Below are 27,145 nucleotides of genomic sequence, written 5' to 3' on the forward strand. Positions count from 1 at the left end.
CCATAAGTGCTAGTAGTAGTAGTAGTTAGTAGTAGCAGTAGTAGTAGTAGTAGCAGCAGCACCAGCAACAGTAGTTGTAGCATTTTGAGGTCCTTTACAGAGTACTTTCCTTCCTGTGCAGGAGGTAATGCAAAGATTATTATCTTCATTTTACAGATGAGTTAATTTAGAAGGAAAATTACTTGTTCATGGCCATACAACCAGTAGTAGGCATCATACCTGAGATTCAAAGCCAGCTCCCTCCTAACTATAAGTCCCATACAGCTCTTTGTCACTCTACTCCTCGTGCCTTTATGGTCTCATGACTTAGAGATACAAGAGCAGCCTGGAAAGCATTCAATCAATCAATAACATATATTAGACACCTGCTGTATACTAGGCACTGTCAATACAGAGACAAAAGTGAGACAGTTGAGACAGTCCTTGCCTTCAGGGAGGTGATAGTCTATTGGAGGGGACCACCTAAAGACAGTGTGTGATAGATTGTTGCTCTTATCTGGCATTCAGTGTCAAAGATAGGGAAAGGCCAAAAATCTGTTGAGAAATGCTGAAATTAATTTTTGTGCCTTTCTTCCCCTCTCTTCGCTGCCCCCCACCAGGTCCCGTGAAGAAGTACTAAACATGAATGTGAAAAAATACCTAGTGAAATGCTTGCACCGTCTGCAAAAAGGGCCAGGCTACACCTACAAGGAGCTTCTGGTCTGGTACTGTGATAACACCAACACCCATGGACCCAAACGCATCATCTGTGAGGGACCCAAGAAGCAGGTGATGTGGTTTGTCCTCACCCTGCTGTTTGCCTCCCTGGTCTTCTGGCAGTGGGCCGTCTTCATCCAGACTTACCTCAGCTGGGAGGTCAGCGTGACCCTATCCATCGGCTTCAAAGCCATGGAATTCCCCGCCGTCACAATCTGCAACGCCAGTCCCTTCCGGTGGGTTTTATCTCGATGTCCCAGCAGAGGAGTTGGGTGGCAGAGGGATGAGGAAGAAGTCTGAGGGTAGGGAAATGAAAGGGAAGGAAACTCAAGGAATAGTCAGTCCTCATAGTGGAACTGACCCTAGAGAATATGTTAAAGGAAAGGAGATGGGACAGTGGACACACTGCAGGGAATTCTGGGGGCTCTCCCCAAAATCTTGGGAAATAGTTTTGGGTTTGTAAAAAAAAGTAAGATTTACTACTACTTTACCATTCTGTGAAGTTTGGATTCAGTCAAAGGGCCGAATTTGAGGACCTAGAGGGCCACATGTGGCCTCAAGGCCACAGGTTCCCCACCCCTGGCTAGATGATACCTAGGTCTCTTATAGCTCTAAATTTATGTTCCTCTGATCCTTTCCATGTAATCTGTACAGATTTATAGACTATATAAACAGTAATAACTTAGATTTACACAGTTCTTTGTAGATATCTCATCTGCACCATTACAGATGAGGAAACTGAAGCCCCAGGCCCTCTTCCTTTTCCTTCATCTTCTCTTCATCTGTGTTTACTTTTAGCAGGGTTCACATTTATGGAACAGACCGGATGTGTTTGTGTTTAATTTTAGTCTGAAACTCCTAAACCTTAGAAATCTTGGTTGCTTACCGGTGTTCTAGTCCTCTCCCCTATAAAAAGTACCCAGAATAGACATATCACCCCCATTTGGAAGGCTTTGGGGAGAATATGGACCTATGATTGGTTCCATATGCCTTTTTACAAAGTCTTTCCCCCTTGTCCTCCATGTAAAATCTGTATGGGTGAGGTTGGGGTAGGTGTAGATAATACCAGGGAGGAGTTCCTTAAATTTCCCCTCCCTCAATCTGCACACCAAAGAAGGGTGGTGTCTGGTTTGTACAAACAAAATCTTGAGCTGTTAGATTTTTATAACCTGTCTGCCAGGCTGGTTTGTTTGCCCTGTTATCACTCCAGGACCCCAGCAGCCAGGAAGAACAGTCAACTGCAGATCTTTCTGGTTCCAACCTGTGATGGATGGCACAGCCACCAGCTCTCCACACCCACCTGAGGCATTGGGGGGTGGGGGAGGGGGGGAAATCTCCTTTTTTGTGGTTTTAATGGTAGCAACTTAACCCTCCTTAGTCCTTCCCCCTTCCCCCTCCCAGTCTCCTGACGCTGTCCTTATATTAAGTCATCAGAACTGTAGCACTATGACTCTGGTTTTCTTGAATGGGATAACATCCATACTGCAGGAAATCAGGATGATAACAGCCACAAGCTATAAGTTGGTCTTCATCCTTATGGCATACGTTATTCCCTTAGGTATTCGAAGGTAAAGCATCTTCTGAAGGAGCTGGATGACCTGATGGAAGCCGCTCTGCAGACTATTCTCACACTCGAGTCTGGTCCCAATAATGTTAATTACACGGAAGGCCTGAACTTGACCATCTGGAACCACACGCCCCTGGTCATAATCGATAACCGAGACCCCCACTACCCTGCCATCGTGGACCTTTTCACCTTTGGCCGTAACAATTCCGAGACAAGCTCTCCATCTCCACATGGGAGCTGCAATGCCCAGAAGTGCAGAATCGCCATGAGGCTGGTAAGTGACCACCAGGAAGCGGGCACCAATGTTTCCTCAAGGACTTGTCCAGTAAATGAAAACCTTTGGAGGAATTGGGCATCTTTGGCCTGGAGAAGAAAGGATTGGGAGAGAGGTTGGTGTATAGAAGACGGGACAGCCACATTTGAGTATTTTAACAGTTGTCTTGAGGAAAAAGGATCAACTTTATTCTACTTGGACCCCAGATGGAAGAACTAGGAGCAGTGGGTGGAAATTACAGTGGTAGATTTCAGCTTGATATAAGGAAACATTCCCTTTCAGAAAGCAATCTAAAATAATGAATGTAATAAAAAAGAGCTGGCATTTTAAGATCATAATTATAATAATAACTAACATTTATATAGGACCTACTGTGTGCCAGCAACCATATATGCTAATGGCTTTACAATTATTACCTCCTTTGCTCTTCAAACAGCCCCAAGAAGACTTGCCAAGGGCTACACATCTAGAAAGCACCTGAGGCTGAATTGTTAACTCAGGTCTTCCTGACCCTGTGCCCGACACTCACCTGCCAATAGTGCGTCATGTCACTTTGCAAAAAAGCTATGCCAGCTGCCTCCAGAGGCAGTGGATTCTCCCTTCACCCAGGAGCTTTCACTGAAGGCTGGATTTGTTTAGTCATGCTGCAGGAGGAATTCCTTGACCAGGCACGAGTCGGACTCAAGGACTAAAGCATCTGAGATTCTGTGACTGCTTTTTTCAAACCCTACATAATTACTGCAGGAAGAAAGGGCAGATGCCTACAAACTTTGGGTGTCACCATTTATCCAGGCAGCTAATTGGCCCAGTGGATAGAGAATTAGATCTAGAGGCAGGAAGACCTAAGTTTACATTCAGCTTCAGACACAAACTAGTTGTGTGACTCTGGGTAAGTCACTTAACTATTGTCTGCCTTAGTTTCCTCATTTGTAAAATGGGGCTAATACTAGCACCTACCTCCCAGGGTTGTTGTGAGGATCAGATGAGATAATATTTATTTTTAAAAGCATTTAACATAGAGCCTGGCACATAATAAACACTAATAAATGTTAGGGTTTTTTTTTATTGTTGAGATTTTATCAACATCAGTATAAAAATGAAATCCAAAACACATGAGTTTGATAGTTGGGAGGGACTTCGGCAGCTATCCAATGAAAGGGATCCCCTCCAAAACTTACCTAACAAGAACTCATCTTATCTCTTCATGTCAGAGACCTCCACGGTGGCTGAACCCAAGACCTCTCAAGGCGACCCAGTCTGCTTTGGGACTGCCCGAACCCAAAGGAAATTTTTCCCAATGCTGAGCCTCAGTTTGCCTCTTTGTAACTTCCTTTACAAGCTCACCAGCATGTTAGATGCTGTGACATAGGAAACCCTTTGGAAGGAAGAAGGAAGCTGTCTATCTCTTGTTAACCAGTACTTATCAAGCCTATATTGTTGTGCCTATGTCTAAGCTAAGGATGCAGGAGAAAGAGATGGTACCTGTCTATCTCTGCCCTGATGGAACACCCAATCAGGCACAATGTTATATACTGAAAGTGAAAGTGCAGGACAGACTGTACCCTATTGTTTGGTGGTGGTTGGTTTGTCCTTCATTCTCAAAGAGGACTGTGGCATCGGGGAAATGATGACATGACTCATAGTTGATTTTCATTTGAGTGAGGGAAGGCCATGCAAGGTCACCCACCTCACCTTCTCCTCCAGAGCCGTCTGGGTCCAGTGGCCTGATATTCATCAGGATGACTGGAGATGGCCCAGGGTGCTATGGGAGACCCTGGTCCCTTTAGGCTAAGGCCTTTTCTGGTTCTCACTTTGAGTGAGGTAACACCCATTCAGTGAATAGACCTCTTAAAGAAGTGAGCCAAGGGAAGGCCCTTTTAATTAAAAAAAAAAAATCAAACAGGGAGAAGAAAACCCTCAGAATTGATGGTCAAAAGAGAAATAGTTACTATTGACATTCACTCCAAGCCAGGGGAGCCCAAAATATGGCCATTAAGTGGAGCTTAGACAAGGATCCATTGTGGTCCAATGTATGAGGTCCCAAGTGAAATGGGTCTAAGGGTCTAAGGTTTGGTGTTTAGGGAGGGAGGGAAGGAAGGAGGGAGGACAGACAGAAGGAAGGACAGACAGACGGGAGGAAGGACAGACAGACGGAAGGAAGCCCCAAGTTAACTGGGCAGCTTCCAGACATCAAAATTTACCTTCCTTTGGAGAGGAGAAGTGAGGGAGAGTGAGAGGGCAAGCTAGCTGGGTCCCCAACTTGGACTACTCACAGGTTGTGTCTGTCCTTTGTTTTTCAAAGAGGACCATGACATCAGGGAGATGATGACATGACTTGCAGTTGACTTTGATTTGAGTGAGGGAGGGCTTTGTTTGGTGCAGGGAGAGGATGGGATACCCTTCCTGGGTAAAAGGCAGCCATTCTGGGAACAAAGGACAGTGATCATTCTGTCTTAACCAGGGAATCACAAGGTCTTTCTCCTAAGGGAGCCCCCCAAAGCAAATACCAATTCAGACTATTTATACACTTCTCAGATCCAGAAGGCATCACATCTGACCACCCTCACACTGGTGTCATGTTAATGGGATTTAAGATCTTAGCGGCTAGGTGAATAGAGCACTGGCCCTGGAGTCAGGAGAACCTGAGTTCAAATCCACCCTCAGACACTTAACACTTACTAGACCTTGGGCAAGTCACTTAACCCCGATTGCCCTGCCTTCCCCCTGCAAAAAAAAAAGAACAGGGTGGCAAGGTGGCACAGTGAGTAAAGCACTGGCCTGAGTTCCATCTCAGACACTTAACACCCACACACACACACACACAAAACCTAGCCATGTGTCCTTGGGCAAGTTACTTAACCCCAATTGCCCTCCAAAAGACAAAAAAAAAAACCAACCATTACACCAGTGTACTCCCTAGTGGGGAACTTGCAGTCTTAAGGCCCCATGTTGCCCTCTAAGTCCTCCAGTGTGGTCCTTCACAGAACAAATCCCCTTAATAAAAGGATTTGTTTTGTAAAACTTGAACTCAGTCAAAAGGCTACACCTGAGGACTTAGAAGATCACCTGATCTGTGAATGGAAAAGAAAATTTCTGTCTTCTCTGTAGCACACAGGATCTGATTCTATGAACTGTGATCTGCTGAGCATGTTTTTCTAAGGGGGGAAGATGGCTTTGGAGCAAGAATAGTCGGTGACCCCACTGTAATAAAGGCTTTCCTGAGTGAGACTGATCCATCTGAAAGTCATGTTGCAGCCTTGGTCAAATGCCTAAGGGTTACAAAGGCAGGCTAGACTCTTCCTGTAAACTCTGGCAGTTGGATCAAAGATTATATATATGAGAATTCACGTGGGTATCCTCATTTGGGCCCTAGGCTACCTCATATCCTGAGGGAATTCCCATAATTAACATAAGCAGACCCACCTCCAGGACAGATCACACAAAACTGGCCAGCCAAGGTCAAAGGATCATAGATTGAAACCTCAGAGAGACCTTACTGGTTAACTAGTCCAACCCCTTTATTTTATAGATAAGAAAACTGAGGCCCAGAGAGATTTGTCAAGAGTTTTGCCCCAGGTTCCAGAGCTTGGATTTAAACCCTGGTTTTTTGTCTCTATTTCAATGCCCACTGTATCATGCTGGCATTACAGGTCAGAAATCTGTGTACGTGTGACATTGAGGTCAGTCCTTCTGCCACCAGTAAAGCACATATTTCTGGCTCTCTGTGACAACAAGGCCATGTTAGTTAAGCCCCTCAGTGGACACAGCTGTTCAGGTGCACATTATTCAATTACTGACAGTGTTGTGAAGCACAACAAGAAGAAGAAAAGGTGGCAGGCTGGCTGATAATTTTGGATACCTCAGGACTGTGCCAAAGTCCTCTAAGACCTGGAATGAGTTAATTTACTTAGATACTAAAGCAGCTTTTCAAGATGAAAAGGGAAGGATCTTGATTCTTGCAGCCAACTTGGGACTTGAGCTAAGTTAGATGGCAATCATCCTTCAGAAGGTAAGCACCAGTCTCTCTGGACATCTGAGGAACCACCCTGCCATGTGACAAGGGTTAACCAGAGGTCACACAGGAGTAAAAGCTACAGAGCCAGCAGGAATGTTGTTGATCGCCAGAGGGAGCCTGTCTCTCAGTCAATAAATATTTACTAAGCACCTACTATGTGTTAGGCACTGTGCTAAGCACTGGAGATACAAAGAAAGTCAAAAGATAGTCCTTGCCCTCAAGGAGCTTACATTCTGATGGTTTCCAAACATGCAAAAACATCTATAGGCCTTGATGTCACTTGGAATCTCCAGCCCTTCTGACAAGAACAAACATGATTCTTCTATAGGTTGAGACTGTTGTGGGCCAGGGGAACCAGGAAAGGTAGGCAGGGAGATGGCGTGAATGACTTGTATGTTAAAGACCAGCTGAAAACAGACTTCCCACATAGGCAATAGTCTGCTTGGTGGGAAAGTACAGTCAGTGCTTAACTGGGGCTTGAGCAGACTGATGATGAAACATGCCTCCTCCTGCCTCTCAGCAGAGAGGGGGAGAGCTATAGGTACAGGATGAGACAAGAATTTTCAGACATGGCCAATGTGTTTGATTGTTCTTATTGATTACAAGCAAAGGTTCTATTAGTAGCAGGAGGAGTCATTGAAGAAATAGTGATTTTTTTTTTTAGAGAAGATAAAATTTTTTAAAAGGAAACAAAAAATGGAAGTACAGGTGGGTGATTAGGATGGATAGCAGGGTAAAGGCCTGTTCCTTTTTTCTGATTCATGGAGAAAAGTAATGGTCCCCAGGTATGGGGGATATGTATGACTCTCAGTGGGAGTGAATAGAAAGTGGAAGGAAGGAAGGGTAGGAAGGGTGGAAAGAGGAAGGGAAGGAAAGGAAGAAAGAAAGAAAGAAAGAAAGAAAGAAAGAAAGAAAGAAAGAAAGAAAGAAAGAAAGAAAGAAAGAAAGAAAGAAAGAAAGAAAGAAAGAAAGGAAGGAAAAAAGAAAGGAAGGAAGGAAGGAGGGAGAAAAAGCATTTATGAAGCACTTTCTATGTTTGTTTTTTGTTTTTACTTTTTGGAGGGCAACTGGGGTTAAGTGACTTACCCAAGGTCACACAGCTAGTTTTTGTGTTGTGTCTGAGGTCGGATTTGAACTCAGGTCCTCCTGACTCCAGGGGCGGTGCTCTATTCACTGCACCACCTAGCCGCCCCTCATGAAGCACTTACTATGAATAGGAAGACAGTCCTTTCTCTAATGAATTCACATTGTAACTAACAGAGGAAGACGACACATAGGAGGTTTCGGCAGCCAATCATAGGGAAAAACTTTATGGCTTTAGGGTGTAGTGGCAAAGCAGAAAGTCATACATCTTCTTTCATGTTTTCATTAATAAAACTTTATCCATTTCCAATATTGAGCCGTTTGCCCAAAGGAATAGCCAAGGTTGCTGTTTGGCCTTATGGAGGGAGGGGAGGCAGGGTAAGGTTGAGACATTAGAGACAGACAGAGAGATTGATATTGATGTGGAGAAAGTCTTGTATTCAGGAGGGAATGTGGGGGCCAGAAGTATTCACACTGCCTCAGCACTTGTCTTAAGAGTCCTAGAGCAAAGACGATAAAATGATATAACTGAAAGGGTCCTTAGTCAAAGGCTCTAACCCAGAAGCATCCGGATTTCATCGTCTCCTAAAGTAGGCCATTGCCCTTAGCATTCCTACCAAATGACCTCAGTTATGGGGGTTGGGAGAGGAAGACCTCCATTCAGAGGGCTACACCCTCCCCAGAGGCTGCTTGTCAGTTCTGCTTCAGCACAGCCTCACCCTGGATTTTTTCCCCATCCACAGTGCAGTCAAAATGGCACGGTGTGCACCTATACGAACTTCACCAGTGCTGCCCAGGCAATGAAAGAATGGTACGTCCTGCAGTCCACCAGCATCCTTTCTCAGGTGCCCCTGGAAGAGAGGATCCAGATGGGCTACCAAGCAAACCAGATGATCCTGGCCTGCCTATTTGGGGCAGAACCCTGCAATCACAGGTGTGGACCCTTCTCTTTTTTCTCAGTTTTCTTCTTTTCCTCCTTCCCCTCCTCTCCCCACTTCCCCTCTTCCTCCTTCCCCTCCTCCTCCTCCTCTTCCTCCTCTCCTTCTTTGTCCTCCTCTTCCTCCTCCTCCTTCTCTTCTGTACAGAATGACCCCTAATACTGCTACCAAGTCTCAATCATAGGTTCCTAGACTAGAAAGGGACTCCACAATTCATGTCCAACACAAAGGTGCACAAAGTTTCAAGCATTATTATACCTATTTTAGGAAACTGAGACCCGAACAAGCTAAGTGACTTGCCCATAGTTATAGTAAATGTCAGAGCCAGAATTTGAGCCAAGTGAGCAAAGTTTCTCCTGGCTCCAAACCTAATGGCCCTCTTTCTACTATACCGATGCTCACAGTGTGCAAGGTGTTAGTAATGAGAAGATGAAGCAGGGCACATTCAGAAGTCTGTGTGCCAACAGGGGGGGGGGGGAAATACCTGCACCTAAATATCAGGCAGGCTATGAGAGGGGCAAAAAGAGAGCTAGATAATGGACTTAAAGGGAATTGGAGCAGGGAGAGATCACCTTCTCCTGGGGTTATTATCAAAGAAGCCGAAATATCCCCAGTTCCCTCACTTGATACTTCTATGAAATGACTTCAGATCCCATCACCATCACACTAGTTCAACTCCCTTGTTTTTCCATATGAGGAAACTGAGGCCTAGAAAGAATAAGTTATTTGTTCAAGGTCACCCAGACCAAGTGGTAGAACTAGGATTTGAACCCAGGTCCTCCAATTCCACATGCACCATTCTTCCCACTATTCCACACTACAGGACTCTGGCTAAATCCTCTAACCTACTCAATGTAGGGAGCTCAGGGAACACCCTAGGCCTTATCTATTAAGCCACAGATAGGTTGTAAGATCTGTTGGTGGAGGGAGTCCATCACAGTTCCCTGTGGTTGCAGTAACAGGTGATCCTGCTTTGTTAAGGCTTATAAAGCACTTTGTATCATTTTTAATTTGGGCTTCACCTGTAAGTGATACTACAAGTATCACTGTCCCCATTTTATGAGGAGAAAACTGAGGTTCAAAGAGATTAAATGACTTGTCCCATGGCCATCTAGCTAGGAGGTACTAGAATCAGGACTTAAAACCAAATATCCCTCTCCTGACTCCAAGTCCAGTGTTCTTTCTACTGTACTAAAATGTGTCCCCCAAAGTAGTCGATACTGTCTGAAGGAGATTACTTCTCCAAATGCTCCTATTATATGCCAGAGATCAAAATAATGGATAAATCCATCTGCCATTATTGTCTTTCAGGAATAGTCCAGTATATATCTATCAACATTCCCCAGTCAATTGAGAACCAATTATATCAATATTCCCTCTTTCTGGTATCTTTGTGCTTTCTCTTTGTCTTGGAAATAGGCGTGAGAACCTTCAGTCTATTTCTCTCTTTCCTCAGTTTGTCTTGTGTTGACTTATATGTTTATATGTTGTATCTTCCAGTTGAATTTAAGCCCCTTGAGGGCAGAAACTGTCTTTCATTTCTGTCTATATATCCTCAAAACCTAGTACAATGCAGTGCATATTGTAATGAGTGGCTGTTGGATTAAATTGGATGAAATTTGCTCCAGCCTTGTTAAAAGTAGAGCAAGGAGGCAGCTAGGTGGCACAGTGAATAGAGCACCGGCCCTGGAGTCAGGAAGACCTGAGTTCAAATCCAGCCTCAGACAGTTAACACTTACTAGCTGTGTGACCTTGGGCAAGTCACTTAACCCCAACTGCCTTGCCTTCTCCCCTCAAAAAGAAAAAAAGGAGAGCAAGGAGAAGGATCAAAGGAGTAGGTATAGTGGATAAAATTATAGACCTGAAGTTAGGAAGACCTACGTGAAAATTTCTTCACTAACTGCAACTCTGAGCAAAAAACTCCTGTTTTGTCACTTAACCTCTTCTTGTCTTAATTACCTCATCTGCGAAATGGGACTAGAACTAACTGGAGCACCTGTCTCACAGGATGAAATGAGAAAATGTATGTCAAGGGTTTCACCACCATTAAATGTGTATATATAAATAGAAGACCTGGATTCAAATCCTTCCTAAGACACTTACTAGTTGCGTGACCCTGGGCAAATCCCTTAAATTTCTCAGCCCTGGTTTCCTCATATGTGTAAATGGAGATAATAACAGCATCTACCTCACTGGGCTGTTGTGAAGATCAAATGAGATAATATGTAAGGATAAAGAGCTTGAAACTTCACTAAGACTCTTGGGATACAAGAGCTTTAATAACTTTAAGTCTGAATAGCTTAGAACTGCACTGAGACTTTGGGGACATCAAAATTTTAATAGCTTAAAACTGCACTAAGACTTTTGGGACACCAAAGTTTTTTGTTTTTTAATTTTTTGGGCTTTGTTAATTTGTTTGTATACTTTTAGTTTACAAGATTCAGTTCCACAATTCCTTGAGTTTCAAATTTTCTCTACCTCCCTCCCAACTCCCCCCCTCTCCCCCCGATGGCAGCATATAATCAAGTATAGGATCTGCAAATACTTTCACATTAGACATTAGTCAGGTTATAAAGAAGGATTGTATCAGATGGAATGAAGAGTGGGGAAAAAGGAAACAAAACCAAACAAGAAAAAGAAAAAGAGCCGGTAGTTTGCTTCAATCTGGATTCAAACTCAGTTCTTTCTAGTTCTTTCTCTGGGTGTCGACATCTCTCTCCATCATGAGTATTTTGGAGTTGACTTATAACCCCGCATTTCTGAGAAGAGTCCAGTCTATCAAAGTTGGTCACCACACATACATTGTGTCTGTCATTGTGTACAGATTTCTCCTGGCTCTACTCTTCTCACTCAGCATCAGTTCATATAAGCCTCTCCAGGTAAATATGAAGACTGTCTGCTCCTCGTTTCTTATAGCACAATAGTATTCCATTACATGCATATACCACAGCTTGTTCAGCCATTCCCCAATTGATGGGCACCCCCTTAATTTCCAATTCCTTGCCACCACAAAAAGAGCTATAAATATTTTTGTACATATGGGTCTACCTCCCACTTCTATGATCTCTTTGGGATACAACCCTAGAAGTGGTATTACTGGGTCAAAGGGTTTGAAATTATTTATATCCCTTTGGGCATAATTCCAGATTGCTCTCCAGAAAGGCTGGATCAGTTCACAGCTCCCCCAGAAATGCATTAGTGTTCCAATTTGTCCACATTCTCTCCAGCATTTGTCATTTTCCTGTTTTGCCATCTTAGCCAATCTGACTGGACATCAAAGTTTTAATAGCTTTAAGTTTTAATACTTAGAACTAGATTGAGACTTTGGGAACAACAAAATTTTAATAGCTTAAACTTCACTAAGACTTTTGGAACACCAAAGTTTTAATAGCTTAGAACTGCACCAAGACTTTTGGGACAGCAAAACTTTAATAGCTTAAAATTGTGCTACTACTTTTGGAACAACAAAGCTTTAATAATTTAAAACTCCCCTGAGCTTTTTGGGTCACCAAAGCTTTCATAGTTTTAAGTTTTAATAGCTTAGAACTGCACTGAGACTTTGGGGACATCAAAGCTTTATAGCTTAAAACTGCACTAAGACCTCTGGGACACCAAAGCTTTAATAGCTTCAAGTCTTAATAGCTGAAAATGGCACTAAGACTTCTGGAACACCAAAGCTTTAATAACTTTAAGTTTTAATAGCTTAACACTGTGCTAAGATTTTTAGGACACCCAGTTTGTAAAGTGTTTTGCAAATCTTATTGGGCCATATAAATGCTAGCTATTATTATTAAATGTTAGTTATTATTACAATTGTTTGCCTAAATAGACACCTGAAAGCCAGGGAGTATCCACATCCACCTTTTGGAGGAACTCTGTTTTCCTTTTCTCAGCTGTTTCGCAGTTTTTTCTCAAGCCTTTGCCACTGCTTCCTGTCTAGGGAACTTCCATGGGAAGTATGGGACTGTGGAATGAGAACTGGCTCTGGTCATAGGAACATAGATTTGCTGCTGGAAGGGACATTAGAGGACGTTTTACCAATGAGGAAACCAAGGCCCAGACAAGTTAAATGACTTTTTCAAGGCCACATGACTGATAAGAATCTGAAGTGAGATTTGAATCCAGGCCTTCTGCCCTATTGTGGGTATATGCCTAAGTGTGACCTATACCGCATTTCACACTGCCTCTCGAGTCAGAAGACCCAGCTTTCAATTTCATGCTTATTAATTGTGGGACCTTGGCCACATCACCGAACTTCTTGGGCCTCAGTTTCCTCATTTGGAGGGTGTTGGACTAGACAGCTTCTGGGGTCTCCTTCCAGCTCTGTAGTTCAGAGCCTCAGTGCCCACCAGACATAGCAGTCAGAAGACAAAATCCAGAGAGACATTTTTCCTTCTTGTTCCCTCCCCTTTTTATCTTTAGCACCCTGAGCTGTTCCGTGGATGTCCCTGAAACTGCCTTTGCTCTCGATAAATTACATTATCAATGAGCAAATAGTTTGTATTTGCCCAAAGTGGGGAGCAAAGCAGAGATTGCAGACTCAAACTGGGGTGGTGATATAGGCCCGCCCTACCTTTCTCTTGCCACAATATTGTGTCCCCCAGGCTTCAACACAATGTTAGGAACAGCATGTCCTTGGGAAGGGAGAACACCCAGGAGGTGTGTCTTCACCAAGAAAGAACCTAGCTTCAGTTCATTTTGCCAACACCAGTCCCTCTAGGACTTCCTAGGTCTGCATTGGAATTCTAACAGCACTCTTAGTTTGCAGGTTGAAGGGCCTATATTAAGACTGGAGATTGTCTACTCCAAACTGGTGACCCCTTGAGAACTCCCTGACATCATCATTCACATGTCCCCAGTTCTGGGACAAACATAGCCACGAGGAAGAGGGGAAAGTTTGTTTGACCACGACAGATATTGTATTTCAATTTCCTCTATTTGCCTGGGTTCCCAAAGTCTCCTTTCCCAGCCCCCTTCTCTTGAATCTATTGGCAAACAGTATTAGTGACATTTCAGCTTTTGCCAAGACTACATTCACACAGGATTGCTGCCTTCTAGAAAAGTGACTCAAGAAAGGGAAACCAAAATTGACACCAACAATTCAGCTCTCAAATGGTTGCTGTAGGTGTTAAATGAAGTCAACTGTTTTTAGAAATCAGTATGATGATTAAGGCTCAAGGAATGTGCTTGGCATAGGAAGATCATACCTGACGCCCCCTGCTTGACCCTGGATGTTTTTCTGAACAATATTTTCCCCTTCCACTAAACACAGGCCAGGAGGGCTGAGCTTAAATTGTAGTTGGATAGGATTCAATTAGATATTAGGAACAATTACATGACTATGCAGGTTGTGAGGCCATGAAATTCTGTGCGGCAACAGGAGCAAAAAGATTGGATTTAGCATTGGAAGACCTGGATTCCAATTTTGGCTCTGCAATTCAATAAGTGTGACCTTGAGCGATATACTGCCCCTTAATTTCCTCATTTGTCAAAGAGATTTAGAGTACATGTTTACTTCCAGTTCTATGATTGTTACTAAAAGACGTTGGAGCAACTAGGTGGCACAGTGAATACAGTACCCACCCTGGAGTCAGGAGGAACTGAGTTCAAATATGACTTGAGACACTTGACACTTACTAGCTGTGTGACCTTGGGCAAGTCACTTAACCCCAATTGTCCTGCCTTCCCCCCTCAAAAAGAAAGAAAAAGAGGTTGTAGACAATCTTCATTCCTCAGAAACAGGTAAGAAAATGTGCTTCCCCTGTAGAGACCCACAGGTTTCAGAACATTGTATACATTGTCTGATGCAGTCACCTCTCGGTTATTTTTACATAAATGTTATTCTTTGTTACAAGGGATGGTTCAAGCAATTCCCTGCCCGAATTAGGTTTGGGATAGGAGGCATCCCCAAATGACTATGATGCAAAAAAAGAAGGGATACAAAAATCTTTACTTAAAAACAAACCCAAAGGAAAGGAAGGGGAGTGGCGAAGTTTTAAAATCTCTTCTGGGAATTTTAAAGAAACCTATCTGAGTTAATGGGGCAGCTAGGTGGCACAGTGGGCTTGGAATCAGAAAGATTTATCTTCCTGAATTCAAATCTGGCCTCAGACACTTACTAGCTGTGTTAACCTGGGAAAGTCACTTAACCCTGATTTGCCTCAGTTCCTCATCTGTCAGATGAGTTGGAGAAGGAAATGGCAAACCAGTCGAGTATCTTTGCCAAGAAAACCCCAAATGGGGTCATGAAAAATTGGACATGACCGAACAAGATCTGAGTTACTGCATTAGAAATGAATACACTAAGGTCCCCTGATCCATCCCCCTGGTCTACGACTTTATATTTGGCAATGAAGAGGAGCTCTAGGTTCATTTCTGCTCCTCCCAATTGAGTCAGGTGGGGTGGTCCAGGATTGAAGAGTAACCAAACTTAGCAGATGCCAGCAGTGTGGCTGGGGCTGATACCAAGGCCTGTCCTGGGCATTTCTATATCTATGGTGCAGGCACTTTCACTAATGACCACTTCTTTTAGGAACTTCACTGCAATATTTCACCCAGACTATGGCAACTGCTACGTCTTCAACTGGGGCATGAAGGAAAAAGCCCTGCTCTCCTCCAACCCTGGAACTGAGTTTGGTAAGTTCCAGAAATAGGCAAGGGCTGTCCAAGGGACAGTCATGTGCCTGAATCTTGGCCTTTCAAATCCGGAAGATCCAACCAGCATTTATTAAACACCTGCTTTGTGCTAGGCATTGTGCAGATACTAGAGACAGAAAGAACCAAAAACATTCCCCGACCCAGAGGAAAAACACACCTTGTAGCTCTTCTTATAGAAATCCCAACTTCCAGGGGTGACCAGGTAGCTCAGCGAGTAAGAGCGCCAGCCCTGGCGTCGGGAGACCTGGGATCGGTTCCGGCCTCAGATACTTGGCAGCCACACAAAAATAACTGGCCGTGTAACCTTGAGCAAGTTACTTAACCCCAATTACTTTAAAAAAAAAAAAAGAATTCCCAACTTCCTTCAAGGCACAGTGTCTGATATCACCTCTATAAGACCCTTTCATCCCCAGTCTATCCCATATTATTGGCATTCTCCCCGTGTTGAAATTCTTCTGTATCAATTTTTTTATACTTTCTTCATATTTAATTGTATAAATGTTAGATCTCCTGCCCTCCTAGTACAATGTAATAGGCTTCTGAAGGCAGGGACCACTTAGGTTTTGTCCCATACCAGCAACCAACCAGTCATGGTGCCTTGCACATAATAGGTTTTTAATAAATGTTGAATTGAATTGAACTATGCTTCTGTCATGTAGGGCAGAAACCTCAAATTCCCATTTAAGACTTGGGAAATCACTAAGAAATTAGGCAGCCAAGAATAATTATTGGGTTTGTCCTTCGTTTTTGAAGAGGAGCATGGCCTCAGGGAAATAATGACTTGGATTTGAGGGAGGGCTGTGCAAGGTCGCCAGCCTCACTTTCTCCTCCAGAGCCATCTGGGTCCAGTGACCAGATATTCATCAGGATGACTGGAGATGGCTCAAGATGCAATGGGAGACCACTAAGAATCACAATCTCCTTTTCAAAAATCTTATTTTTCTTACTGTTGAAAGTTCCTCTAAAAATCATCTAAGTAGGAATTTGGTTTAAAGTAACAGATGGGGGAGGGGGGGCAGCTAGGTGGCACAGTGAATACAGCACCGGCCCTGGAGTCAGGAAGACCTGAGTTCAAATCCGGCCTCAGACACTTAACACTTAAGTAGCCATGTGACCTTGGGCAAGTCACTTAACCCCAGTTGCCCTCCAAAAAGCAAAAAAATAAAGTAACAGATGGGGATAAGGAGACCTGAGTCCTTTTTTTTCAAACTCTATCTCAAGGATCAGTAGTTGTAGTGTGTGAGAGAGGGACATACCCCAAAGAAGCAAGAGGACCAAGAGGTAGGAAAATGGAAGACATCTGAGAAGAGAGAGATTACCAAGCTGTGGTCAACAAAAGCAACAAGCATTTAAGTGCCTGTTGCAGTCAGAGACTGTGCTAGATACACAAGAGAGAAGCAAAAAGCAAAAAGTGAAACCGCTCTGGCCTTCAAGCAGCAATATCTGTCCATTTCCTAGAAGTACTGAAGTCGGGAAGAACTGAGTTCAAATGGTTCCTCAGACATTTTCCTAAGCTGTGTGACCTTTGGACAGCTCACTTAACCTCTCACTTACCTGTAAAATAAGGCTAATAATAGCAACTAACTCAGAGTTTTTCTGAGGGACAAATGACAAATAGTACATAAAGTTCCTTGTAAACCCTCAAGTGTTATGTAATTGGTATGTATTATTATCATTATTCCAAGTTAAAGATCCATCCTGGTCTCCTAGCCTCTTTGATGTGGGGCAAATTGAAGAAGAATCTTGTCTTCTACACAGTCAGGGCCCTGGGGATCCAGGAAGCCTGGCAGTGGGGATGTTAGAATTCTGGTAGAATAAATAGGTGAGACATACTGAGCAATCTTCTCAGGAGCAGGACTGGAGGAGGGACTCAAACCCAGGTCCCCAGGTAGTGTATCTCACTGAGAGGAATCCTTCCATCTCTAAAAGATTTGTGTGTTAGAGTTCTGTAACAGTAATTATTTAAAATGTACCTAGGGATGTTTGCTATGTAAAGCAATTTTTGCAGTGTGACAAAAGGTTACTGAAGGGACCTGAATTTGGGTTCCTGCTCTGTCATTGTGCCATTGCAAGATTGTGGACAAGTCCTTTCACCTGTCTGGACCTTGGTTTCCACCTCCATAAAATGAGAATATTGAATACGATGATTCCTAACATTTCTTTCAGCTCTAAAATTCCATAATTCTATAATTTTTTTTGTAAAGAGAAGCATAGGGGTGCCTAAGTTGTGCAGTGAATAGAGAACTGTCCCTGGAGTCAGGAGGACCTGAGTTCAAATGTGGCCTCAGACACTCGACACTTATTAGCTGTGTGACCTTGGACAAGCCACTTAACCCCGATTGCCCTGCCTTCCACCCTCCAAAATAGCAACAACAACAAAAAAAAAGAGAGCAAGAGAAACATGACCTGCTAATTTATATGTATTAAATCTGGATTTTCTCCAAGGGGAACCTAGCTGATCATCACTCCTTGAATGGGCCTTTCTGATCTGCCAAAATAGAATATGTGCCTCCTTTTGCAGGCTAGATAAAGGAAAGGGAAAGAGAGGAAGGAGGGAGGTAGGCAGTTCCTCATGTCCATGGACCCCATTGTGAGCTGCCCTTGCTACTGAAATGTTCTTCCTGGACCAGCTTCAAACCTGAATTCTCAGTCTTCATAATTTCCTTCTACAGGCCTGAAATTAATCTTGGACATTGACCAGCAGGATTACGTCCACTATCTCACCTCCACAGCTGGGGTAAGACTGCTGCTCCATGAGCAAAAGTCCTACCCGTTTCTCAAAGATGCCGGTATCTATGCCATGCCTGGAACGGAGACCTCCATTGGTGTGCTGGTGGTATGTATACATTACCCCATTAGCCCTCTGAGAGGAGGGTTGAACTCTTGGGCACACAGCCAAGGCTGTGCCAACTGAAACCAGAGAGGTGTTTGTAGAATGAGAGTGTGTAAATGGCCTCCTGATCACAGTCAGCACTGTTTGCCGAAGTGCAGTGTGTGCATAGGTCTTCTCTAGCATCCTTCTCCCCTATTTTCCCTCCCCCCAGAGATTCACTGTTTTGCTGAGTACTAGGAGGGGCCCCAACCCCCATCTGGCATTTGTCTGCCTGTAAAGCTGGCCTCTCATCACACACAGAGAAAACCTGCCACCAGTCAATACACACCTTTAGTGCAATCTTGTGCCTCACACGGAACCCCTTCTAGCTGGGGCTAACTTGGCTTTCCCAATAACAGAGGCTCCCAAAGCTTTCCCTCCCTAACTCTGAAGTGTGTGATGAGCCTTGTTGCCCTCTCTGCCCCAAGGCTACTCTCCTCTATTAGGATATGAGCACCTGGGGGCAGGGGGTGTGTTTTTGCCTTTCTCTATGTCCTCAGAGTTTACCACAGTGCCTGGCAAGTTGTTATTGGCCCTTCATTTTTGAAGGGGACCAATGACATCACAGGCAATGTGACTTGTAAGTTGAATTGGACTTAAGTGAGGCAGAGTTACACAAAGTCAAAAGCCTCGCTGTCTCTTCCTGAGTCATCAAAGTCCAGTGGTGTAGTACCAATGCAATATTCACAGAGCCCATGGTCACTATAAATATACTCACATGGTGCTTGATCACAAAATATAACAGACGCTCCATAGAGAAGACAGAAGCAAAACAGTTATTCAGACACCAGAAAACCAAATCCCAACACCAGGAAACTGAATCCATCATAGCAACATAGAAGTTAATGTATCACAACCTAGCAGAGAGTCACACCATCCTTTATCCTTCCCACAAAACAACACAAGCCTAGCTGGCAAACACAGGTGACAAAAAGACAACTTTTACCCACAAGCCTGTCTGTCTTCCTCTGAAACGTGCTCTCCTCCCAACCATCTAGTCTAGCTCTCACTCCCAACTTCCTATGGGCTCCGCTCCACCCTTCAGCAAACTCCTCCAACCACAGGCTTCTTGTGATTACATCCAGACTATTTCAAAGCAGGGAAGGTCTTCAAGTTCCCATTCCCATTACAAGTGGCAGGACAAAAATCAAAACTGCTGGCTACAACTTGGATGCAGTGGATGATCTTGTTGTCTTCAATATCTGACCAAGCTTAAGCATTCCACAGTGCCCGCTTCAGCCCCCTTCGTGGCTAATGGAACTAATTACTCTCATCTGCCTATTCCACCCAGGAAAGTCTTCATAGGATTAGGGTAGACATGCCCCTAGCTCACCAATAGGCTCTAGGCCTGTTGGTCACCCTCCGCCTGGCTTAGTCCGTCTGCAGAGATGGTTTTACCACTGCACATGCTGCAGCTTCTTGGAGCCATAGGTGAGAGCTGGGTGCCAGGTGAATACCAAAGGTGTATGAGCAGCCCTGAGAAGGGTTTGGCAAGCCTTCGCACCAGAGATGCTAGTCCTCCCTGAATACCCCATGCTCCATGGCATGTAATAAATGTTTAATAGATGCTCATTGACTGACTCCTTATTTAACAATATTCCCTTAATGGGGAGCCATGGAAGGTTCCTAGTGGAAGTAGATAATATGATCAGAAAGCATATTAGAAAAATAAATTAATTTGACAGTGTGTGAGGGATGAATTAGAGGAGAGATTTTTCATCTATTTTTTGCGACATGGGTCTTTTGGCGGTCCAGTGAAGCCTATGCACTTCATTTCAGAATAATGTTTTTAAATGCATAAAATGTCGGCATTTAAACTTATGCATTTGTAAAAAAAAGCCAATTATATTTAAATAGTTATCAAAATGTATGTGAGAGAGAGAGAGAGGACAGAGAGAGAGAGAGAAACTGAAGGCAGGAGATAAGTAGCTCAAACATTGGCCTTTTTATTACCTAGACATATGACCTTGGGTAAGTCACTTCCCCTCTATGAACAGCCAATGTCCCCATCTGTAAAATGGGGTGTTGGAGTAAGTAATCTCTAAAATCCCTCCCAGATATCTATGAGTCTGGTTCTGTGGCCTCTCGAGCAATAACAAACAACCCCAGAGAGGGGAAATTTAATCTTTGTTCTTGGAGTGTTGGGGGGATTGGCAGAGCAAGGCCTAACTTTCTTAACTTTCTGACTTTTATGGATCTGCTGGCAAATTTGGAATGACTGTTTAAAAGGTTCTTAAAGTGCTTTGAATAACCAGGAACTTCCTAAGATTCCTTTGGTCATTTATTCATTTATTAAGTGCTTACTGTATACCAGGCATTATGTTACATGTTGGAGATACAAAGACAAAAAACAAAAGTCTCTATCCCCAAGGAGCTTATACTCCCCTAAGACTGTGCCTCATTTGGATTTCAGGATAAATTGGAGCGGATGGGTGAGCCCTATAGCCATTGCACCATCAATGGATCCGATGTTCAGATCCCCAACCTCTACAGTGATTTTAAGACATCCTACTCAATACAGGTAAGGAATTTTGATAATAAAGGGTCTGCTCACTTTGGAACTTAATATACTATCATTATTGCACAGAGAACAGTTGTTAGTGCCAAGGTATCTAAGTAAAATGAAATACTGATTGTATTTAATTATTAACTAGTGTTTGCTGGTAAGTATATCAGTTTAAAGGTAGAATTATAGGTTATAAAAGCCAATTAATGAGCAGGGAAGAGGAATGCTGGCACTGATTGTCTGTTAGGGTATGTTGTCACTGTCACCAAAATGTTGCTGGGCTTCAGCATTCCTCTAGATTCTCCAAATATCCTCCTCAGCCATCATTATCATGCTTTTAGGGGATATAGTAGAGTCCTAGCAAGCTAATTGTGGAAGGAATCTTGGGGAAACAGTTATGGGCTCATACACCATAGATGAGGAAACTGAGGCCTACACAGGTGGAGTGATTTGCCTAGGGTCACAAAGGTAGCAAGTGGCAGACTCCATCTTCAATCAATTTACATTGATTCCAAATCCAACACTCTTTCTCCTGTACTGCACTGTCTCTGTCTACTGTAATCTCTCTCTGAATATGAATCCCCTCTATAAAATCCCCAAGTAGTCATTCGGCCATCACTTGAAGATCTCCTCCAGTGGCACAGAATTAACTACCAGGCAGGCAGTCGCACCATTTCTAGGTAGCTTTGTCAGAAAGTTTCTTCTTCTATTGAACCAAACTATTTCACCCCCTACTTCTAATTTTGCTCACTGGGACCAAGAAGAGCCAATCCAGTCTCTTATGCCAAACAACCCATTAGTCATGTGTTGAGAATTTATTTTCCCGAGTTTTGTTTTTCTTTTTCCAGTGGTAGAGGGGAAGAACATGTGGGGAAGAATAAATAAATGGTAAATAATCTTAAAAATAAAATGTAATTAAAGAAAGAGCAATGAATTTAGAATCAAGATCTGGGTTTGAATTTTATCTTTGCCACTTACTATGTGTGACCCCAGGAGTGTTTTGTTTTGTTTTTTATGGTCTAGACCTGTGATTTCATTGATGTAGGTAACTCCCTGGTGAGGAAACTCCCCCTATCCATATAGATTAGCAATAGGTCTACACTTAAGTAGATTAGGGTATTGAGAGGTTAAGCGACTTGCCCAGGATCACACAACCATATGCTTCAGAGATGGAACTTGAACACAGGGGTCCTCCCTCCAAGGCTAGCTCTCTAGTCATTACACCATGATGTATCTCTTTTGTTATTGTTTTGGTTTGGTTTGGTGGGTTTTTTGGGGGTGAATAGGGAGGTTGGAGGCAATGGGGGTTAAGTGACTTGCCCAGGGTCACACAGCTAGTAAGTGTCTGAGGTCAGATTTGAACTTAGGTCCTCCTAACTCCAAGGCCAGAGCTTTTATCCATTGTGCTACTGAAACATCTCCGAGTTTCAGTTTCTTCATTTTATTAAATGAGGGAATTGGACTAGATTATTTCCCAGGTTCCTTCCAATTCTAAAACTATCTTATTGTTCTTCTCCAGGCTAAACACCTCAAGTTACTTCAACTATTCTTTGTATGGTTTGCATGGTTTCCAATGGCCTTGCCATCCTGGTCACCCTCTTCTAGACACGCTCAGTTTGTCAGTGTTCTTCCTAAAATGAGGTGCCAAGAACTGAACACAATGCTCCTTGTGGTATGCCTAGAGTTGAGTATAGTGGAGCTGTCATATTCACTCTGAGCACTGGGCTTCTCCCAAATGCAGTCTAAGACAGTGTTAGCTTTTCTGTATGAAAATTTCAGCCTGATAGAGGGATAGTATCTTAAAAGTTAGAACTTTTGGGGTGGCTAGGTGGTGCAATGAATAGAGCACCGGTCCTTGAGTCAGTAGGACCTGAGTTCAAATTTGGCCTCAGACACTTACCACTTACTAGCCATGTGACCTTGGGCAAGTTACTTAACCCCAATTGCCCTGCCTTCCCCCTCCAAAAAGCAAAAAGAAAAAGAAAAAAAGTGAGAATTTTCCAGGGACATGAACTGCATTTCAGGGGAGTTAGTTCTGTCTCACCTGTAGTCTTCTAAAAAGAATCTGAATGATCTCATTTGCTGAGGATATAATAAACAAGATGCTTGATTTGGGTGTGGGTTGAACTAGGTGACTCCTGAGATTCCTCCCAACTCTAAGTCTGTGATTCTGTGCCACCCACCTTCTGTCATCGGCAGATTTATTAAGAATGCCATCTATGTCTTCATCAAGTCTTTAATAAAAGTGTTCAACAGAACAGAACCAAGAATAAAGCCTAATGGTACCCCTTTAAAAAGTCTCCCCAGGCAAACGTAAGTTTTATTTATTTCTACTCTCTGAATCCTGTCATTTAACTAGTTCCAAATCATCTCGTCCACACAGTTCCATCTTATCCTCAGAGGAATACTACAAGAAACTTTGTAAAAAATTCCTTGTTGAAATCCAGGCGTACTGTATACGTGGCATTTCCCAGATCCACCGGTGCAGTAATCCTGTCCAAAAAGGATGCTTGGTTGGTCTGGCATGGCTTGTTCTTATTGGACCAATACTGGCTCATAACGTTCACCACTTCCCCAAATAAGCACAAACCATCACTTTAATAATCTAGTCTAAATTTTACCAGGAATAGGTGTAAAAGCCAATGACCTATACTTTGGGGTTGTTTATTTTCAAAATTTAATTTTTTTGTTGATTTAAAAGTTTTATTTTATTTTCTCCAATCAGCAAAAATTTGCCTCCTCACCCCAATCCCCAAGCTTCCCTTCCTGCCTAATTGAGAACTAAAGCAAAACAAAACCCATTACAGACATGTGTGATCAATCAAAATTAATTTCCACATTAGCCATTAAAAAAAAGTTATCTCACTCTGCAACCTAAGTCTTTCATCTCTGTCAGGTGGTGGGATCACAGTTGGTCATTACATTAAAAGTTCCTGATTCTTTCAAGGTTGTTTGTCTTTACCATATTGTTGTCATTGTAGAAATTGTTCTCCTGATTCTGTTCACTTTGTTCTGCATCAGTTCACACAAGTCTTCCCCTGTTTCTCTGAAAACATCCCCTTAATAATTTGTTGGGATGGCTAGGTGGCACAGTGAATAGAGCACCGACCCTGGAGTCAGGAGGACTTGAGTTCAAATCTAACTTCAGACACTTAACACTTACTGGACATGTGACCTTGGGCAAGTCACTTAACCCCAATTGCCCTGTCTTTCTCCCTCCAAAAAGCAAATAATAATAATAATAAATAATTTCTTTGTTGTGGTTGAGTCGTTTCAGTTGTGTCCAACTCTCTATGACCCCCTTTGGGGTTTTCTTGGCAAAGATACTGGAATGGTTTGCCATTTTTCCTTCTCTGTCTCATTTTACAGATGAGAAACTGAGGCAAACAGGGTTAAGTGACTTGCCCAGGGTCACACAGCTGTCTGAGACCAGATTTTAACTCAGGTCCTGCTGACTCCTGGGCCAGTACTCTTTTCACTGAACCACCTAGCTGGCCCTGATCATTTCTCACAACACAATAATATTCCGTAACATTTATATAACATAACTTGTTTGTCTGTTCCCCAACTGATGAGTCCTCCCTCAGATTCTCATTCTTTGATGCTTCAAAAGAGCTATAAATATTTTTGTACATGTATATGTTTATTCTTCCTTCCTTTAATTATCTCAGATGAGAGTGAGGTTGAAGTGTCACTTGCTCCTCCATCCTCTTTTTTGTTTTTAAACATCTACCTGAGCACCCTGCTTATGTGAGAGAATTTTCCTTAACCTTCCATTCCCTTTGCCCTTCCTCCACCCCACCCAGTGTATTTCTCTTCCCCTTCCAGTCTCCTCTTAAGATCTTGAAGACTTAACAGAACCATTCCCAGGCTTTGTCTAACTGGATTCTTTCTATGATCTTGATGATGATAAGATTCAGAGGGGTTATCTATTTACATATATCTGCATATGCAGATATATACATATATAGAGATATATAGCTATAGATATCATTTTCTCATATTTGAATTAAGCCATTTATTCTGTAATGGAACTTTAGCTTATTCTATATTATTTTATGTTACATGATAACCTACTGTTTTCCCTAACCTAAACAAGTAATATGCCAAGCTTTATAGATCATTTTACATTGAGTATTTTATTGTTTTTCTAAAACCTTCCTAAATGAGCATTTAGGGAAACCAATTATTTTCCCAATTGCATTTTCTTTTGTGTGAACATATCTACTAGGGCCTATATAAGCATACCCAAATACAACATCTTTTAATAAGTCACTAACAAATAAATTGCCTGTTTACTAAATCAGATCATAGGCTCTCTGTAAAACGTCCATGTTTGTGTGCAGTTCCTTCAAAATTCCATAGGTGGCGCCACCAAAGTCCAAAACTTTGAAAATGTTGAATCTTGGAATTTTCAAAACTTCACAACCATATGAATAAATATATACATAAAATTTACTTTGAAGACTTAAAAAACCCAACTCATGGGGAGTTAAACGTTCTCTTAATTAAGGAGTTACTAAGCTGGAGCTTAGTTTCTTATTCTTCCTTTCACCCAAGGTCATTAATGCTATGAGACTTAATGGAAGAGATAACAGGGTCTCAACTATAAACTCTGAGTCCTGTCTCCCTTGGTTAGTCCAAGGGACAAGATATGAACTCCCAGTTCCTTGAGACAAAGCTTTTTCTTCCAAGAACCCAGACTGCCCTGGGCTAGTCTCTGAGGAATCCTCATTCTCCCTAAGGAGCTGAAGGAGTGTTTCCTTTGAACACATTGGCCCCTGAAAAACAGAACCACTTGCTCTGCAGCCCACACTACATTTTTGTTTGAACCAATGAAGTTTGCCAAAGGGTTGGCTTTAGGTAATGCTCCTGAACCCTGTGGAAACCAGCCCCTTGGCTCTCTCTATGAACTTGGGCTAGTTTTCTCATGTATTCAATTATCACTCTCATGGCCTGTCCTGGACAATAAGAATTTGGGATGGGTAGGGGCTTGCTCTCTCACCTGTTAGATCTGTGAATATAGGGCAGGGGACACAATCATTAAAAGACAAAGTATTCTGTAATTAATTCCTAGATCCTAATAATTTGTTATGGACCCTAAGATCAAAAGGCAAGTTAATCTTTTTTTTTTTTTAAGCAATCGGGATTAACTAACTTGCTCAAGGTTACACGGCCAGTTTTTTCTGGGTGTGGTGCTGAGTATCTGAGCCCACATTTGATCTAGGTCATCGCGACACTGGAGCCTGTGCTCTTACTCACTGAGCCACCTGGCTGCCCCTAAGCAATTGGGGTTAAGTAACTGGCTCAAGGTTACACAGCCAGGTGTTTCTGGGTAGGTGCTAAGTGTCTGAGCCCAGGATTCAATCTCCAGGTCATTCCAACACTGGAGCTGGTGCTCTTACTTGCTGTGCTACCTGGCCACCCCAAGTTAACCTTTTTGGAATGACATATTAAGAATCCAAGACCTCCACAAATTTCTGTTCCAAAGAAGTTGTTCTTCATGGCTAATCTAAATCCTTCTTTCCATATTCAAGCTGATTCCTCTTGTTTGCTTCTCCCAAATTAAAAATAGGCCTGGTGATAAATCTATTTCGGGTAACCAGTCCTATGAATGAATGAATGAATGAGCATTCATTAATTATCACTATTTGCAAGGCACTGGGGATTCAAATAAAAAATCAGGAAAGTCCTTGCTCTCAAGGAGCACATTCTAATTGGGGAAGATAAAGGATAATATGAAGGGGAATATAAACATAGGTCATATATTGAGGACCAGGGGTCCTTAGAGCATGTTGGCAAATCAGTTGACAATGCCCATGGGTCTAGAGGATATATCAGCAGAGGTGAGCCTAATGGTCATCCATTTTCCTGGAACACATTCATATTACTAGGACTTCTCCAGGCATCCAGTCTCCATAATGAAAATAAATAATGCATACCTAAGATGCTATGATTGTCTCTTGAGAGTTTCAGTCAGTTGTGGGCACCACACTTTAAGAAGAATGTGGACAAACTAAGGAACATCTAGAACAGGAGTGGGGAACCTGAAGCCTCGAGGTCACACGTGGCCCTCCATCTCCTTGTGTGAGGCCCTTGGATTGAATCCAAACTTCACAGAACAAATCCCCTTAATAAAAGGATTTGTTGCGTGAAACTTGGACTAGATGGCCTCTGAGATTCTTTAATTGTGTGAATAGCATCTTGGTGGAAGTTTCACTATTCTTCTTCTCTTTTACAAAAATGGCACACACCCCCCCCTTTATGAATGGAGAAACTGCTATTTATGCTTAGGCAAAACAGCATACAGAGGGAGAAAGAAAAGGGGGAGAGGGAGGTGTCAGGCCAGTATTTTGACCTTTGCCTTAGTCCTTAGAACCTCCTGCCTCCCCATCCCTCTCCAATAAGGTTCCTCTGATGAGTGTATTTGGAGCTCAGTGTGACATTTTCCCCTCCTTTGCCTTAGTCACAGGAAATAATTCTTTTATGATCAGCATGTGATCTCTCCTTGACACCTGCCAAATAGACTCATCAGCT

At 42.8% G+C, this 27,145-nt stretch overlaps 1 protein-coding gene across 2 annotated transcripts in view; it reads left to right on the plus strand.

Annotated features, from left to right (window-relative positions):
• The window catches only part of SCNN1B (sodium channel epithelial 1 subunit beta), a 101,747-nt gene that overhangs the window by 60,798 nt on the left and 13,804 nt on the right, over positions 1–27,145 (plus strand). For both annotated transcript variants that reach the window (XM_069089246.1, XM_069089243.1), the window contains 6 exons: positions 600–932; positions 2,255–2,537; positions 8,379–8,569; positions 15,106–15,209; positions 17,903–18,066; positions 20,516–20,623. In XM_069089246.1, coding sequence (XP_068945347.1) covers positions 622–932; positions 2,255–2,537; positions 8,379–8,569; positions 15,106–15,209; positions 17,903–18,066; positions 20,516–20,623 — 1,161 coding nt within the window. In that variant the 5' untranslated portion in view covers positions 600–621. The remainder of the gene's footprint in view (positions 1–599; positions 933–2,254; positions 2,538–8,378; positions 8,570–15,105; positions 15,210–17,902; positions 18,067–20,515; positions 20,624–27,145) is intronic.

The sequence above is a fragment of the Petaurus breviceps genome, unplaced genomic scaffold, assembly GCF_028583685.1.
Source record: "Petaurus breviceps papuanus isolate PSGF00001 unplaced genomic scaffold, PetGlider_PUasm1.0 120, whole genome shotgun sequence".
NCBI classification, from domain to species: domain Eukaryota; kingdom Metazoa; phylum Chordata; class Mammalia; order Diprotodontia; family Petauridae; genus Petaurus; species Petaurus breviceps.